The 16568-nt window shown below is 43.5% G+C and overlaps 1 protein-coding gene across 2 annotated transcripts in view; it reads left to right on the top strand.

The window, feature by feature from the left end:
* The window catches only part of LOC115126492 (receptor for retinol uptake stra6-like), a 203889-nt gene extending 187321 nt beyond the window's left edge, over positions 1–16568 (top strand). For both annotated transcript variants that reach the window (XM_065002842.1, XM_065002843.1), the window contains one exon: positions 12742–16568. In XM_065002842.1, the coding sequence (XP_064858914.1) occupies positions 12742–12992 (251 nt within the window). In that variant the 3' untranslated portion in view covers positions 12993–16568. The remainder of the gene's footprint in view (positions 1–12741) is intronic.

Below are 16568 nucleotides of genomic sequence, written 5' to 3' on the forward strand. Positions count from 1 at the left end.
CCTCCCTCTCAACTCTCTGACGCCTCCCTCTCAACTCTCTGACATGTCCCTCTCAACTCTCTGACGCCTCCCTCTCAACTCTCTGACACGTCCCTCTCAACGCTCTGACGCATCCCTCTCAACTTTCTGACTCCTCCCTCTCAACTCTCTGACGCCTTCCTCTCAACTCTCTGACGCATCCCTCTCAACGCTCAGACGCCTCCCTCTCAACTCTCTGACGCCTCCCTCTCAACTCTCTGACATGTCCCTCTCAACTCTCTGACGCCTCCCTGTCAACTCTCTGACGCGTCCCTCTCAACTCTCTGACTCCTCCCTCTCAACTCTCTGACGCGTACCTCTCAACTCTCTGACGCGTCCCTCTCAACTCTCTGAGACCTCCCTCTCAACTCTCTGACTCCTCCCTCTCAACTCTCTGACTCCTCCCTCTCAACTCTCTGACATGTCCCTCTCAACTCTCTGACTCCTCCCTCTCAACTCTCTGACACGTCCCTCTCAACTCTCCGACTCCTCCCTCTCAACTCTCTGACTCCTCCCTCTCAACTCTCTGACGCCTCCCTCTCAACTCTCTGACGCGGCCCTCTCAACTCTTTTACGCCTCCCTCTCAACTCTTTGACTCCTCCCTCTCAACTCTCTGACTCCTCCCTCTCAACTCTCTGACTTCTCCCTCTCAACTCTCTAACATGTCCCTCTCAACTCTCTGACGCATCACTCTCAACTCTCTGACTCCTCCCTCTCAACTCTCTGACTCCTCCCTCTCAACTCTCTGACTCCTCCCTCTCAACTCTCTGACATGTCCCTCTCAACGCTCTGACGCATCCCTCTCAACTCTCTGACTCCTCCCTCTCAACTCTCTGACATGTCCCTCTCAACTCTCTGATGCCTCCCTCTCAACTCTCTGACATTTCCCTCTCAACGCTCTGACGCATCCCTCTCAACTCTCTGACTCCTCCCTCTCAACTCTCTGACGCCTCCCTCTCAACTCTCTGACATGTCCCTCTCAACTCTCTGACGCCTCCCTCTCAACTCTCTGACGCGTCCCTCTCAACTCTCTGACTCCTCCCTCTCAACTCTCTGACGCGTCCCTCTCAACTCTCTGACTCCTCCCTCTCAACTCTCTGACGCGTACCTCTCAACTCTCTGACGCGTCCCTCTCAACTCTCTGACTCCTCCCTCTCAACTCTCTGACGCCTCCCTCTCAACTCTCTGATGCGTCCCTCTCAACTCTTTGACGCCTCCCTCTCAACTCTCTGACTCCTCCCTCTCAACTCTCTGACTCCTCCCTCTCAACTCTCTGACATGTCCCTCTCAACTCTCTGACGCATCACTCTCAACTCTCTGACTCCTCCCTCTCAACTCTCTGACATGTCCCTCTCAACTCTCTGACTCCTCCCTCTCAACTCTCTGACGCCTCCCTCTCAACTCTCTGACATGTCCCTCTCAACTCTCTGACGCCTCCCTCTCAACTCTCTGACATGTCCCTCTCAACTCTCTGACGCCTCCCTCTCAACTCTCTGACTCCTCCCTCTCAACTCTCTGACGCGTACCTCTCAACTCTCTCACATGTCCCTCTCAACTCTCTGACGCCTCCCTCTCAACTCTCTGACATGACCCTCTCAACTCTCTGACGCCTCCCTCTCAACTCTCTGACTCCTCCCTCTCAACTCTCTGACGCCTCCCTCTCAACTCTCTGACATGTCCCTCTCAACTCTCTGACGCCTCCCTCTCAACTCTCTGACATGTCCCTCTCAACTCTCTGACTCCTCCCTCTCAACTCTCTGACTCCTCCCTCTCAACTCTCTGACACGTCCCGCTCAACTCTCCGACTCCTCCCTCTCAACTCTCTGACTCCTCCCTCTCAACTCTCTGACGCCTCCCTCTCAACTCTCTGACGCGTCCCTCTCAACTCTTTGACGCCTCCCTCTCAACTCTCTGACTCCTCCCTCTCAACTCTCTGACTCCTCCCTCTCAACTCTCTGACTCCTCCCTCTCAACTCTCTGACATGTCCCTCTCAACTCTCTGACGCATCACTCTCAACTCTCTGACTCCTTCCTCTCAACTCTCTGACATGTCCCTCTCAACTCTCTGACTCCTCCCTCTCAACTCTCTGACTCCTCCCTCTCAACTCTCTGACGCGTCCCTCTCAACTCTCTGACTCCTCCCTCTCAACTCTCTGACGCGTACCTCTCAACTCTCTGACGCGTCCCTCTCAACTCTCTGACACCTCCCTCTCAACTCTCTGACTCCTCCCTCTCAACTCTCTGACTCCTCCCTCTCAACTCTCTGACACGTCCCTCTCAACTCTCCGACTCCTCCCTCTCAACTCTCTGACTCCTCCCTCTCAACTCTCTGACGCCTCCCTCTCAACTCTCTGACGCGTCCCTCTCAACTCTTTTACGCCTCCCTCTCAACTCTCTGACTCCTCCCTCTCAACTCTCTGACTCCTCCCTCTCAACTCTCTGACCCCTCCCTCTCAACTCTCTGACATGTCCCTCTCAACTCTCTGACGCATCACTCTCAACTCTCTGACTCCTCCCTCTCAACTCTCTGACATGTCCCTCTCAACTCTCTGACTCCTCCCTCTCAACTCTCTGACGCCTCCCTCTCAACTCTCTGACATGTCCCTCTCAACTCTCTGACGCCTCCCTCTCAACTCTCTGACTCCTCCCTCTCAACTCTCTGACTCCTCCCTCTCAACTATCTGACATGTCCCTCTCAACGCTCTGACGCATCCCTCTCAACTCTCTGACTCCTCCCTCTCAACTCTCTGACTCCTCCCTCTCAACTCTCTGACGCCTCCCTCTCAACTCTCTGACATGTCCCTCTCAACTCTCTGACGCCTCCCCCTCAACTCTCTGACATGTCCCTCTCAACGCTCTGACGCATCCCTCTCAACTCTCTGACTCCTCCCTCTCAACTCTCTGACGCCTCCCTCTCAACTCTCTGACGCATCCCTCTCAACTCTCTGACGCCTCCCTCTCAACTCTCTGACGCCTCCCTCTCAACTCTCAGACTCCTCCCTCTCAACTCTCTGACGCGTCCCTCTCAACTCTTTAACGCCTCCCTCTCAACTCTCTGACTCCTCCCTCTCAACTCTCTGACATGTCCCTCTCAACTCTCTGACGCATCCCGCTCAATGCTCCGACTCCTCCCTCTCAACTCTCTGACTCCTCCCTCTCAACTCTCTGACGCGTCCCTCTCAACTCTCTGACTCCTCCCTCTCAACTCTCTGACGCGTACCTCTCAACTCTCTGACTCCTCCCTCTCAACTCTCTGACTCCTCCCTCTCAACTCTCTGACACGTCCCTCTCAACTCTCCTACTCCTCCCTCTCAACTCTCTGACTCCTCCCTCTCAACTCTCTGACGCCTCCCTCTCAACTCTATGACGCGTCCCTCTCAACTCTTTGACGCCTCCCTCTCAACTCTCTGACTCCTCCCTCTCAACTCTCTGACTCCTCCCTCTCAACTCTCTGACTCCTCCCTCTCAACTCTCTGACATGTCCCTCTCAACTCTCTGACGCATCACTCTCAACTCTCTGACTCCTCCCTCTCAACTCTCTGACATGTCCCTCTCAACTCTCTGACGCCTCCCTCTCAACTCTCTGACTCCTCCCTCTTAATTAATATGTCATATTAATATTAATATTATTATGTCATAATTAATATGTGTTCATATTTCAATATGGAGCATTTCTAAAGGACTGCTGTCTCTTACAAAAAGGCGACTAGAGGAGAATTATGTCTTGAATGACCTGCTGTCCAACATAATATATAATTGGCTCATACCACTGTCTGTCACGTACAGTAGAAGATTGTGGGAAGCAGAAAGCTGGCCTGAGTATAATGTGGTTTAATTTATACCCTGGTCCTGATGCCTTTCCACGATCAGATCTGTGATAAACTAATCATTTGTCCTTACGGTGAGGTGTGCCCACGCATAACGCCCCACGCTCTGTTCTGTTCAGCTGTCTGCCCGCGTTATGTTCTATTCATCTCGGAGGCTGTCACTAAGGAAGACAAACACGTCTTATAGCTGTTAACTGGTGTTGGGACAGCCCGTTAATTGGTTAAACTTGTGTTGGGACAGCCCATTAATTGGTTAAACTGGTATTGGGACATCCCATTAATTGGTTAAACTGGTATTGGGACAGCCCATTCATTGGTTAAACTGGTATTGGGACATCCCATTAATTGGTTAAACTGGTGTTGGGACAGCCCATTAATTGGTTAAACTGGTGTTGGGACAGCCGATTAATTGGTTAAACTGGTGTTGGGACAGCCCATTAATTGTTGATGTTCAGTTAGACTGGTTGTTCATTCTGACAACGTTGAGTGACTGAGGGTGTGGTCACTGAAGGCAGATGTAGTGAAGAAATTAATATTATGTAGTATAGGATTCTACCATGGAGGTATTAATATGTAGTATAGGATTCTACCATGGAGGTACAGTATTAATATGTAGTATAGGATTCTACCATGGAGGTACAGTATTAATATGTAGTATAGGATTCTACCATGGAGGTATTAATATGTAGTATAGGATTCCACCATGGAGGTATTAATATGTAGTATAGGATTCCACCATGGAGGTATTAATATGTAGTATAGGATTCCACCATGGAGGTACAGTATTAATATGTAGTATAGGATTCTACCATGGAGGTATTAATATGTAGTATAGGATTCCACCATGGAGGTATTAATATGTAGTATAGGATTCCACCATGGAGGTATTAATATGTAGTATAGGATTCCACCATGGAGGTATTAATATGTAGTATAGGATTCCACCATGGAGGTACAGTATTAATACGTAGTATAGGATTCCACCATGGAGGTATTAATATGTAGTATAGGATTCCACCATGGAGGTACAGTATTAATATGTAGCATAGGATTCCACCATGGAGGTACAGTATTAATATGTAGTATAGGATTCCACCATGGAGGTACAGTATTAATATGTAGTATAGGATTCCACCATGGAGGTACAGTAATAATACGTAGTATAGGATTCCACCATGGAGGTATTAATATGTAGTATAGGATTCCACCATGGAGGTACAGTATTAATATGTAGTATAGGATTCTACCATGGAGGTATTAATATGTAGTATAGGATTCTACCATGGAGGTATTAATATGTAGTATAGGATTCCACCATGGAGGTATTAATATGTAGTATAGGATTCTACCATGGAGGTATTAATATGTAGTATAGGATTCCACCATGGAGGTATTAATATGTAGTATAGGATTCTACCATGGAGGTATTAATATGTAGTATAGGATTCTACCATGGAGGTACAGTATTAATATGTAGTATAGGATTCCACCATGGAGGTATTAATATGTAGTATAGGATTCTACCATGGAGGTACAGTATTAATATGTAGTATAGGATTCCATCATGGAGGTATTAATACGTAGTATAGGATTCTACCATGGAGGTATTAATATGTAGTATAGGATTCCACCATGGAGGTATTAATATGTAGTATAGGATTCCACCATGGAGGTACAGTATTAATATGTAGTATAGGATTCCATCATGGAGGTATTAATATGTAGTATAGGATTCCATCATGGAGGTATTAATATGTAGTATAGGATTCCATCATGCAGGTATTTTCTTTTATTCTGTAGGACGTCTGGGTAATGTAGATTTTATTCAGTAGGTCGTCTGGGTAATGTAGATTTTATTCAGTAGGACGTCTGGGTAATGTAGCGTTTTTTTTCAGTAGGACGTCTGGGTAATGTAGCTTTTATTCAGTATGACGTTTGAGTAATGTAGTTTTCATTCAGTAGGACGTCTGGGTAATGTAGTTTTTATTCAGTAGGACGTCTGGGTCATGTAGTTTTATCCAGTAAGGCATCTGGGTAATGCATCGTTTTTATTCAGTAGGTCGTCTGGGTAATGTCGCTTTTATTCAGTAGCACGTATGGGTAATGTAGCTTTTATTCAGTAGGACGTCTGGGTAATTTAGCTTTTATTCAGTAGCACGTATGGGTAATGTAGCTTTTATTCAGTAGCACGTCTGGGTAATGTAGCTTTTATTCAGTAGGACGTCTGGGTAATGTAGCTTTTATTCAGTAGGACGTCTTGGTAATGTAGATTTTATTCACTATGACATCTGGGTAATGTAGCTTTTATTCAGTAGCACGTCTGGGTAATGTAGCTTTTATTCAGTAGGACGTCTTGGTAATGTAGCTTTTATTCAGTAGGACGTCTGGGTAATGTAGATTTTATTCAGTATGACATCTGGGTAATGTAGCTTTTATTCAGCAGGTCGTCTGGGTAACGTATTGTTTTTATTCAGTAGGACGTCTGGGTAATGTAGCTTTTATTCAGCAGGTCGTCTGGGTAATGTAGTTGTATCCAGCAGGACGTCTGGGTAACGTATTGTTTTTATTCAGTAGGACGTCTGGGTAATCTAGAGTTTTTATTCAGTAGGACGTCTGGGTAATGTAGGGTTTTTATTCAGTTGGACGTCTGGGTAATGTAGCTTTTATTCAGTAGGACATCTGGGTAATGTAGTTTTTATTCAGTAGGACGTCTGGGTAATGTAGCTTTTATTCAGTAGGACATCTGGGTAATGTAGTTTTTATTCAGATGGACGTCTGGGTAATGTAGAGTTGTTGTTCAGCAGGACGTCTGGGTAATGTATAGTTTTTATTCAGTAGGACATCTGGGTAATGTAGCTTTTATTCAGTAGGCCTTCTGTGTAATGTAGATTATATTCAGTAGGATGTCTTGGTAATGTAGTTTTTATTCAGTTGGATGTCTGGGTAATGTAGTTGTATCCAGCAGGACGTCTGGGTAATGTAGTTTTTATTCAGTAGGACGTCTGGGTAATGTAGAGTTTTTATTCAGTAGAACGTCTGGGTAATGTAGAGTTGTTGTTCATTAGTACGTCTGGGTGATGTAGGGTTTTTATTCAGTTGGACGTCTGGGTAATGTATTTTTATTCAGATGGACGCCTGGGTAATGTAGTTTTTATTCAGATGGACGTCTGGGTAAAGTATAGTTTTTATTCAGATGGACGTCTGGGTAATGTATAGTTTTTATTCAGATAGACGTCTGGGTAATGTAGTTTTTATTCAGTAGGCCTTCTGTGGAATGTAGATTTTATTCAGTAGGACGTCTGGGTAAAATAGCTTTTACTCATTAGGTGTCTGGGTAATGTATTTTATCCAGTAGGACGTCTGGGTAATGTAGTTTATATCCAGTATGATGTCTGGGTAATGTAGGTTTTTATCCAGTATGATGTCTGGGTATTGTAGGGTTTTTATCCAGTATGATGTCTGGGTAATGTAGAGTTTTTATCCAGTAGGATGTCTGGGTAATGTAGTTTTTATCCAGTATGATGTCTGGGTAATGTAGAGTTTTTATCCAGTATGATGTCTGGGTAATGTAGGGTTTTTATTCAGTATGATGTCTGGGTAATGTAGTTTTTATCCAGTATGATGTCTGGGTAATGTAGGGTTTTTAGTATGAAGTCTGGGTAATGTAGGGTTTTTATCAGTATGATGTCTGGGTAATGTTGGGTAAAAACCCTACATTATAGACATTCCCAGACATCATATGGATAAAACCCTACATTACCAGACATCATACTGGATAAAAATAATTTTAGACATCATACTGAATAAAAACCTCTACCATGGACTGGATAAAAATATGTAGACATATAGGATTCTACCAGACATCATACTGGATAAAGTATTAATATGACATCATACTGGATAAAAACCATCATGGACATCATACTGGATAAAACCCTACATTACACAGTAGTTTTTATCCAGTATGATGTCTGGGTAATGTAGGGTTTTTATCCAGTATGATGTCTGGGTAATGTCTGGGTAATGTAGGGTTTTTATCCAGTATGAAGTCTGGGTAATGTAGGGTTTTTATCCAGTATGATGTCTGGGTAATGTAGGGTTTTTATCCAGTATGATGTCTGGGTAATGTCTGGGTAATGTAGGGTTTTATTCAGTATGATGTCTGGGTAATGTAGTTTTTATCCAGTAGGATGTCTGGGTAATGTAGGGTTTTTATCCAGTATGATGTCTGGGTAATGTAGGGTTTTTATCCAGTATGATGTCTGTGTAATGTTTTTTATCCAGTATGATGTCTGGGTAATGTAGGTTTTATCCAGTATGATGTCTGGATAATGTAGGGTTTTATCCAGTATGATGTCTGTTTAATGTAGGGTTTTTATCCAGTATGATGTCTGGGTAATGTAGGGTTTTTATCCAGTATGATGTCTAGGTAATGTAGGGTTTTTATCCAGTATGATGTCTGGGTAATGTAGGGTTTTTATCCAGTATGATGTCTGGGTAATGTAGGGTTTTTATCCAGTATGATGTCTAGGTAATGTAGGGTTTTTATCCAGTATGATGTCTGGGTAATGTAGGGTTTTTATCCAGTATGATGTCTGGGTAATGTCGCTTTTATTCAGTAGCACGTATGGGTAATGTAGCTTTTATTCAGTAGGACGTCTGGGTAATTTAGCTTTTATTCAGTAGCACGTATGGGTAATGTAGCTTTTATTCAGTAGCACGTCTGGGTAATGTAGCTTTTATTCAGTAGGACGTCTGGGTAATGTAGCTTTTATTCAGTAGGACGTCTTGGTAATGTAGATTTTATTCACTATGACATCTGGGTAATGTAGCTTTTATTCAGTAGCACGTCTGGGTAATGTAGCTTTTATTCAGTAGGACGTCTTGGTAATGTAGCTTTTATTCAGTAGGACGTCTGGGTAATGTAGATTTTATTCAGTATGACATCTGGGTAATGTAGCTTTTATTCAGCAGGTCGTCTGGGTAACGTATTGTTTTTATTCAGTAGGACGTCTGGGTAATGTAGCTTTTATTCAGCAGGTCGTCTGGGTAATGTAGTTGTATCCAGCAGGACGTCTGGGTAACGTATTGTTTTTATTCAGTAGGACGTCTGGGTAATCTAGAGTTTTTATTCAGTAGGACGTCTGGGTAATGTAGGGTTTTTATTCAGTTGGACGTCTGGGTAATGTAGCTTTTATTCAGTAGGACATCTGGGTAATGTAGTTTTTATTCAGTAGGACGTCTGGGTAATGTAGCTTTTATTCAGTAGGACATCTGGGTAATGTAGTTTTTATTCAGATGGACGTCTGGGTAATGTAGAGTTGTTGTTCAGCAGGACGTCTGGGTAATGTATAGTTTTTATTCAGTAGGACATCTGGGTAATGTAGCTTTTATTCAGTAGGCCTTCTGTGTAATGTAGATTATATTCAGTAGGATGTCTTGGTAATGTAGTTTTTATTCAGTTGGATGTCTGGGTAATGTAGTTGTATCCAGCAGGACGTCTGGGTAATGTAGTTTTTATTCAGTAGGACGTCTGGGTAATGTAGAGTTTTTATTCAGTAGAACGTCTGGGTAATGTAGAGTTGTTGTTCATTAGTACGTCTGGGTGATGTAGGGTTTTTATTCAGTTGGACGTCTGGGTAATGTATTTTTTATTCAGATGGACGTCTGGGTAATGTAGTTTTTATTCAGATGGACGTCTGGGTAAAGTATAGTTTTTATTCAGATGGACGTCTGGGTAATGTATAGTTTTTATTCAGATAGACGTCTGGGTAATGTAGTTTTTATTCAGTAGGCCTTCTGTGGAATGTAGATTTTATTCAGTAGGACGTCTGGGTAAAATAGCTTTTACTCATTAGGGTGTCTGGGTAATGTAGTTTTATCCAGTAGGACGTCTGGGTAATGTAGTTTATATCCAGTATGATGTCTGGGTAATGTAGGTTTTTATCCAGTATGATGTCTGGGTATTGTAGGGTTTTTATCCAGTATGATGTCTGGGTAATGTAGAGTTTTTATCCAGTAGGATGTCTGGGTAATGTAGTTTTTATCCAGTATGATGTCTGGGTAATGTAGAGTTTTTATCCAGTATGATGTCTGGGTAATGTAGGGTTTTTATTCAGTATGATGTCTGGGTAATGTAGTTTTTATCCAGTATGATGTCTGGGTAATGTAGGGTTTTTATCCAGTATGAAGTCTGGGTAATGTAGGGTTTTTATCCAGTATGATGTCTGGGTAATGTCTGGGTAAAAACCCTACATTACCCAGACATTACCCAGACATCATACTGGATAAAAACCCTACATTACCCAGACATCATACTGGATAAAAATTACATTACCCAGACATCATACTGAATAAAAACCCTACATTACACAGACATCATACTGGATAAAAACTACATTACCCAGACATCATACTGGATAAAAACCCTACATTACACAGACATCATACTGGATAAAAACTCTACATTACCCAGACATCATACTGGATAAAAACCCTACATTACCCAGACATCATACTGGATAAAAACCCTACATTACACAGTAGTTTTTATCCAGTATGATGTCTGGGTAATGTAGGGTTTTTATCCAGTATGATGTCTGGGTAATGTCTGGGTAATGTAGGGTTTTTATCCAGTATGAAGTCTGGGTAATGTAGGGTTTTTATCCAGTATGATGTCTGGGTAATGTAGGGTTTTTATCCAGTATGATGTCTGGGTAATGTCTGGGTAATGTAGGGTTTTTATTCAGTATGATGTCTGGGTAATGTAGTTTTTATCCAGTAGGATGTCTGGGTAATGTAGGGTTTTTATCCAGTATGATGTCTGGGTAATGTAGGGTTTTTATCCAGTATGATGTCTGTGTAATGTAGGGTTTTTATCCAGTATGATGTCTGGGTAATGTAGGGTTTTTATCCAGTATGATGTCTGGATAATGTAGGGTTTTTATCCAGTATGATGTCTGTTTAATGTAGGGTTTTTATCCAGTATGATGTCTGGGTAATGTAGGGTTTTTATCCAGTATGATGTCTAGGTAATGTAGGGTTTTTATCCAGTATGATGTCTGGGTAATGTAGGGTTTTTATCCAGTATGATGTCTGGGTAATGTAGGGTTTTTATCCAGTATGATGTCTAGGTAATGTAGGGTTTTTATCCAGTATGATGTCTGGGTAATGTAGGGTTTTTATCCAGTATGATGTCTGGGTAATGTCTGGGTAATGTCTGGGTAATGTAGGGTTTTTATCCAGTATGATGTCTGGGTAATGTAGGGTTTTTATCCAGTATGATGTCTGGGTAATGTCTGGGTAATGTAGAGTTTTTATCCAGTAGGATGTCTGGGTAATGTAGGGTTTTTATCCAGTATGATGTCTGGGTAATGTAGAGTGATACAAGCCAATAAATAGTCTGTATGTGGACTACAACGCGTCGTTGTCACCACCATCATCCGTGATCATCTGTTGTATTGCAGAGATTATAACTAGAGCTGTTGATTACACAGATGGTCAGCTATAATAGACTGGTTCATATGTACGGGGCCCAGAGGGAGGATTCAGTGGGTTGCATTCCAAATAGCACCCTATTGCCTTTATAGTGCACTACTTTAGACCAGAGCCCCTTACCGCACTGTGTAGGGAATAGGGGGCCATTTGAGTCACATCCAGAGTGTTAATGTTCTGCTCAATATGGTCCTACCTTGCTGCTGCTATAGCTCACAGGATTACCATAGGATTGCTTTGCGTTATTGCTTTGTTCGGTATTGTAATTGTGTAGCTCCCTACTGGCCAGCTTCCAAATGCTGTAACCCTTACCCAAAAGACAGGCTCTCCTAAATGAAGTTATAAAAAGATCTGTGTCTGTCTGAACATCTCTGTGTCTATCTGAACATCTATGTGTCTATCTGAACATCTCTGTGTATATTTGAACATCTCTGTGTCTATCTGAACATCTCTGTGTATATCTGAACATATCTGTGTCTTCTGTGTCTATCTGAACATCTCTGTGTATATCTGAACATCTCTGTGTATATCTGAACATCTCTGTGTCTTCTGTGTATATCTGAACATCTCTGTGTATATCTGAACATCTCTGTGTATATCTGAACATCTCTGTGTCTTCTGTGTATATCTGAACATCTCTGTGTATATCTGAACATCTCTGTGTATATCTGAACATCTCTGTGTCTTCTGTGTCTGTCTGAACATCTCTGTGTCTGTCTGAACATCTCTGTGTCTGTCTGAACATCTCTGTGTATATCTGAACATCTCTGTGTCTGTCTGAACATCTCTGTGTATATCTGAACATCTCTGTGTATATCTGAACATCTCTGTGTATATCTGAACATCTCTGTGTCTATCTGAACATCTCTGTGTATATCTGAACATCTCTGTATATATCTGAACATCTCTGTGTCTGTCTGAACATCTCTGTGTATATCTGAACATCTCTGTATATATCTGAACATCTCTGTGTCTGTCTGAACATCTCTGTGTCTTCTGTGTCTGTCTGAACATCTCTGTGTCTGTCTGAACATCTCTGTGTATATCTGAACATCTCTGTGTCTGTCTGAACATCTCTGTGTATATCTGAACATCTCTGTGTCTATCTGAACATCTCTGTGTATATCTGAACATCTCTGTATATATCTGAACATCTCTGTGTATATCTGAACATCTCTGTGTCTATCTGAACATCTCTGTGTCTGTCTGAACATCGCTGTGTCTGTCTGAACATCTCTGTGTATATCTGAACATATCTGTGTCTCTCTGAACATCTGTTTCTGTCTACTCATTCTGTGATCCATATAGATACTCTCTGTGTATATCTGAACATCTGTGTCTGTCTACTCATTCGGTGATCCATATAGATACTCTCTGTGTGTCTCCCCCCCCCCCCCCCAGGCATCCAGCTAGTCAATCAGGAGAAGAAGCCACAGCATAAGGTTTCCATCTCTAAACGGGCACGGGGCCACTGGCAGCTCCTCTACACCCTGGTCAACAACCCCTCGCTGGTGGGCTCCAGGAAGCACTTCCAGCGTCAGAGCAACGAGAGCTTCTTCAACGGAACACTCAACTGGGCTGCAAAAGAGGGGATCAAGAAGGAGGCAGGAAACATGGAGGCAGGGAAGGAAACGGAGGCAGTGACTAACTGAGACTGAACGTGTCCCCCAGGCTTGTGGTCAACTCCATTCCAATTCAGGAAGCAAACTGAAATTTAAAGCTGCATTATGTAACTATTTGGGTGACCTGACCAAATTTCACATAGAATTGTGAGTCATAGATCTGTCATTCGCATTGAAAGCCCGTCTAAGAAGCGATAGCTCAGTTCTGTGTGCTATTTCTATGCTTCCCGTTCTTAAGTTTTGGTTTTGTACACCAGCCTCAAACAAGATTTTTGCTTCTTAAAGATATTTCACAGTGGTTTAGATGGTTTAGATTTATTATGATCCCCATTAGCCGACGCAGATGGAGACAGCTAGTCTAACTGGGGTCTGATACCATGGAGACAGCTAGTCTAACTGGGGTCTGATACCATGGAGACAGCTAGTCTAACTGGGGTCTGATACCATGGAGACAGCTAGTCTAACTGGGGTCTGATACCATGGAGACAGCTAGTCTAACTGGGGTCTGACACCATCGAGACAGCTAGTCTAACTGGGGTCTGATACCATGGAGACAGCTAGTCTAACTGGGGTCTGATACCATGGAGACAGCTAGTCTAACTGGGGTCTGATACCATGGAGACAGCTAGTCTAACTGGGGTCTGATACCATGGAGACAGCTAGTCTAACTGGGGTCTGATACCATGGAGACAGCTAGTATAACTGGGGTCTGATACCATGGAGACAGCTAGTCTAACTGGGGTCTGATACCATGGAGACAGCTAGTCTAACTGGGGTCTGATACCATGGAGACAGCTAGTCTAACTGGGGTCTGATACCATGGAGACAGCTAGTCTAACTGGGGTCTGACACCATGGAGACAGCTAGTCTAACTGGGGTCTGATACCATGGAGACAGCTAGTCTTACTGGGGTCTGATACCATGGAGACAGCTAGTCTAACTGGGGTCTGATACCATGGAGACAGCTAGTCTAACTGGGGTCTGATACCATGGAGACAGCTAGTCTAACTGGGATCTGACACCATCGAGACAGCTAGTCTTACTGGGGTCTGACACAATCGAGACAGCTAGTCTAACTGGGGTCTGATACCATGGAGACAGCTAGTCTAACTGGGGTCTGACACCATCGAGACAGCTAGTCTTACTGGGGTCTGACACCATCGAGACAGCTAGTCTAACTGGGGTCTGATACCATGGAGACAGCTAGTCTAACTGGGGTCTGACACCATGGAGACAGCTAGTCTAACTGGGGTCTGATACCATGGAGACAGCTAGTCTAACTGGGGTCTGATACCATGGAGACAGCTAGTCTAACTGGGGTCTGATACCATGGAGACAGCTAGTCTAACTGGAGTCTGACACCATGGAGACAGCTAGTCTAACTGGGGTCTGATACCATGGAGACAGCTAGTCTAACTGGGGTCTGATACCATGGAGACAGCTAGTATAACTGGGGTCTGATACCATGGAGACAGCTAGTCTAACTGGGGTCTGATACCATGGAGACAGCTAGTCTAACTGGGGTCTGATACCATGGAGACAGCTAGTCTAACTGGGGTCTGATACCATGGAGACAGCTAGTCTAACTGGGGTCTGACACCATGGAGACAGCTAGTCTAACTGGGGTCTGATACCATGGAGACAGCTAGTCTTACTGGGGTCTGATACCATGGAGACAGCTAGTCTAACTGGGGTCTGATACCATGGAGACAGCTAGTCTAACTGGGGTCTGATACCATGGAGACAGCTAGTCTAACTGGGATCTGACACCATCGAGACAGCTAGTCTTACTGGGGTCTGACACAATCGAGACAGCTAGTCTAACTGGGGTCTGATACCATGGAGACAGCTAGTCTAACTGGGGTCTGACACCATCGAGACAGCTAGTCTTACTGGGGTCTGACACCATCGAGACAGCTAGTCTAACTGGGGTCTGATACCATGGAGACAGCTAGTCTAACTGGGGTCTGATACCATGGAGACAGCTAGTCTAACTGGGGTCTGATACCATGGAGACAGCTAGTCTTACTGGGGTCTGATACCATGGAGACAGCTAGTCTAACTGGGGTCTGATACCATGGAGACAGCTAGTCTAACTGGGGTCTGATACCATGGAGACAGCTAGTCTAACTGGGATCTGACACCATCGAGACAGCTAGTCTTACTGGGGTCTGACACAATCGAGACAGCTAGTCTAACTGGGGTCTGATACCATGGAGACAGCTAGTCTAACTGGGGTCTGACACCATCGAGACAGCTAGTCTTACTGGGGTCTGACACCATCGAGACAGCTAGTCTAACTGGGGTCTGATACCATGGAGACAGCTAGTCTAACTGGGGTCTGATACCATGGAGACAGCTAGTCTAACTGGGGTCTGATACCATGGAGACAGCTAGTCTAACTGGGGTCTGATACCATGGAGACAGCTAGTCTTACTGGGGTCTGATACCATGTTTTGTCCCTTTTAGTAACAAGGAAATGGCAGAGCTCATACTGCATCTTTTAGAATACAAATTTCCTTATTGCTTTTCAATGAGGGAAAATTGGAATTGGACTTTCATTTGACTGAATTGGAATGGCCTTTGTTGGTGTATGGATGGCTCTTGGGCAGATTATAACTGTAGTATTATATGTCTATGCATTGATCTGACTGCTTGTCCCTTTTTTTCATGCAAGTTTCCCATTGACTCCCATTGAATCAATCAATCAATGATTTCTGATTATTATTTTTTTTTGAAAATGGAAGGATTAGATCTAAATGTCGTAGACCTTTCTAGCTCAAATGCCTCAGGAAGTCTGTCTTCTGAGTGGCTACCTGTCTAAATGGCACCTTATAGTTCCTATATAGTGCACTACTTATCAGCCCTGGTCCGAGGTAGTGCTACACCGTCGGATCGACCTGGAATGGATGTGTGTTTTGTTGTCTGTCTCTTTGTTTGCATGGCTCTGATGGCTCTACGGAATCTCTAGTCTAGCAGGAAAGGTCGTGTGGCACTGAACTCCTGTCTGACCATAGCCTGGAAGCCTAACTGATACACTCCATTTCACCACTGGAAACAGAACATGTCATCTTGGAATCCAGGCTAGTTTGACCATGTATACAGTGGTTAGAATGTAACTATTTATTAATATACAGACTGCTCTGTAATGGAAGGTTATAAAGAAACTGTTCATTAATTAACACTGACTGGTGTAAATATCTATTGTACCCTGGAAGCCAAACTGAATTGTTCCAAAACGGTACAATTCTGTTCTGATTCCAGGCTAATAAATAATATCTATGTTGAAAATGTATGAAATGGCGATTAAAACGTGGACAGATGAAACTGTTTGCTTGAACTCTTTGCTGTAGGTCACCTTGTACCTCTTATAAAATAACTCTACTATAATTCCGCTGATAATGTTTTGGGATCGTTATTTTTGGGATCGTTATTTTTCTCAATTTATAGTTGTGAAAATGTTGCTGTTCAGGATCGTCTACTTATTCTCGCTGTGTGTTGCAGCCATATTGCATTTCAAAAGTGACAGTGACTCAAGTAGCTTTTGAATGAAATCAAATTAATTTATGTATGATTAACATGACATTAAAACGAAAGATGACGAAA

This window comes from Oncorhynchus nerka, linkage group LG17 (assembly GCF_034236695.1).
Source record: "Oncorhynchus nerka isolate Pitt River linkage group LG17, Oner_Uvic_2.0, whole genome shotgun sequence".
In the NCBI taxonomy this organism is placed as follows: Eukaryota; Metazoa; Chordata; class Actinopteri; order Salmoniformes; family Salmonidae; genus Oncorhynchus; species Oncorhynchus nerka.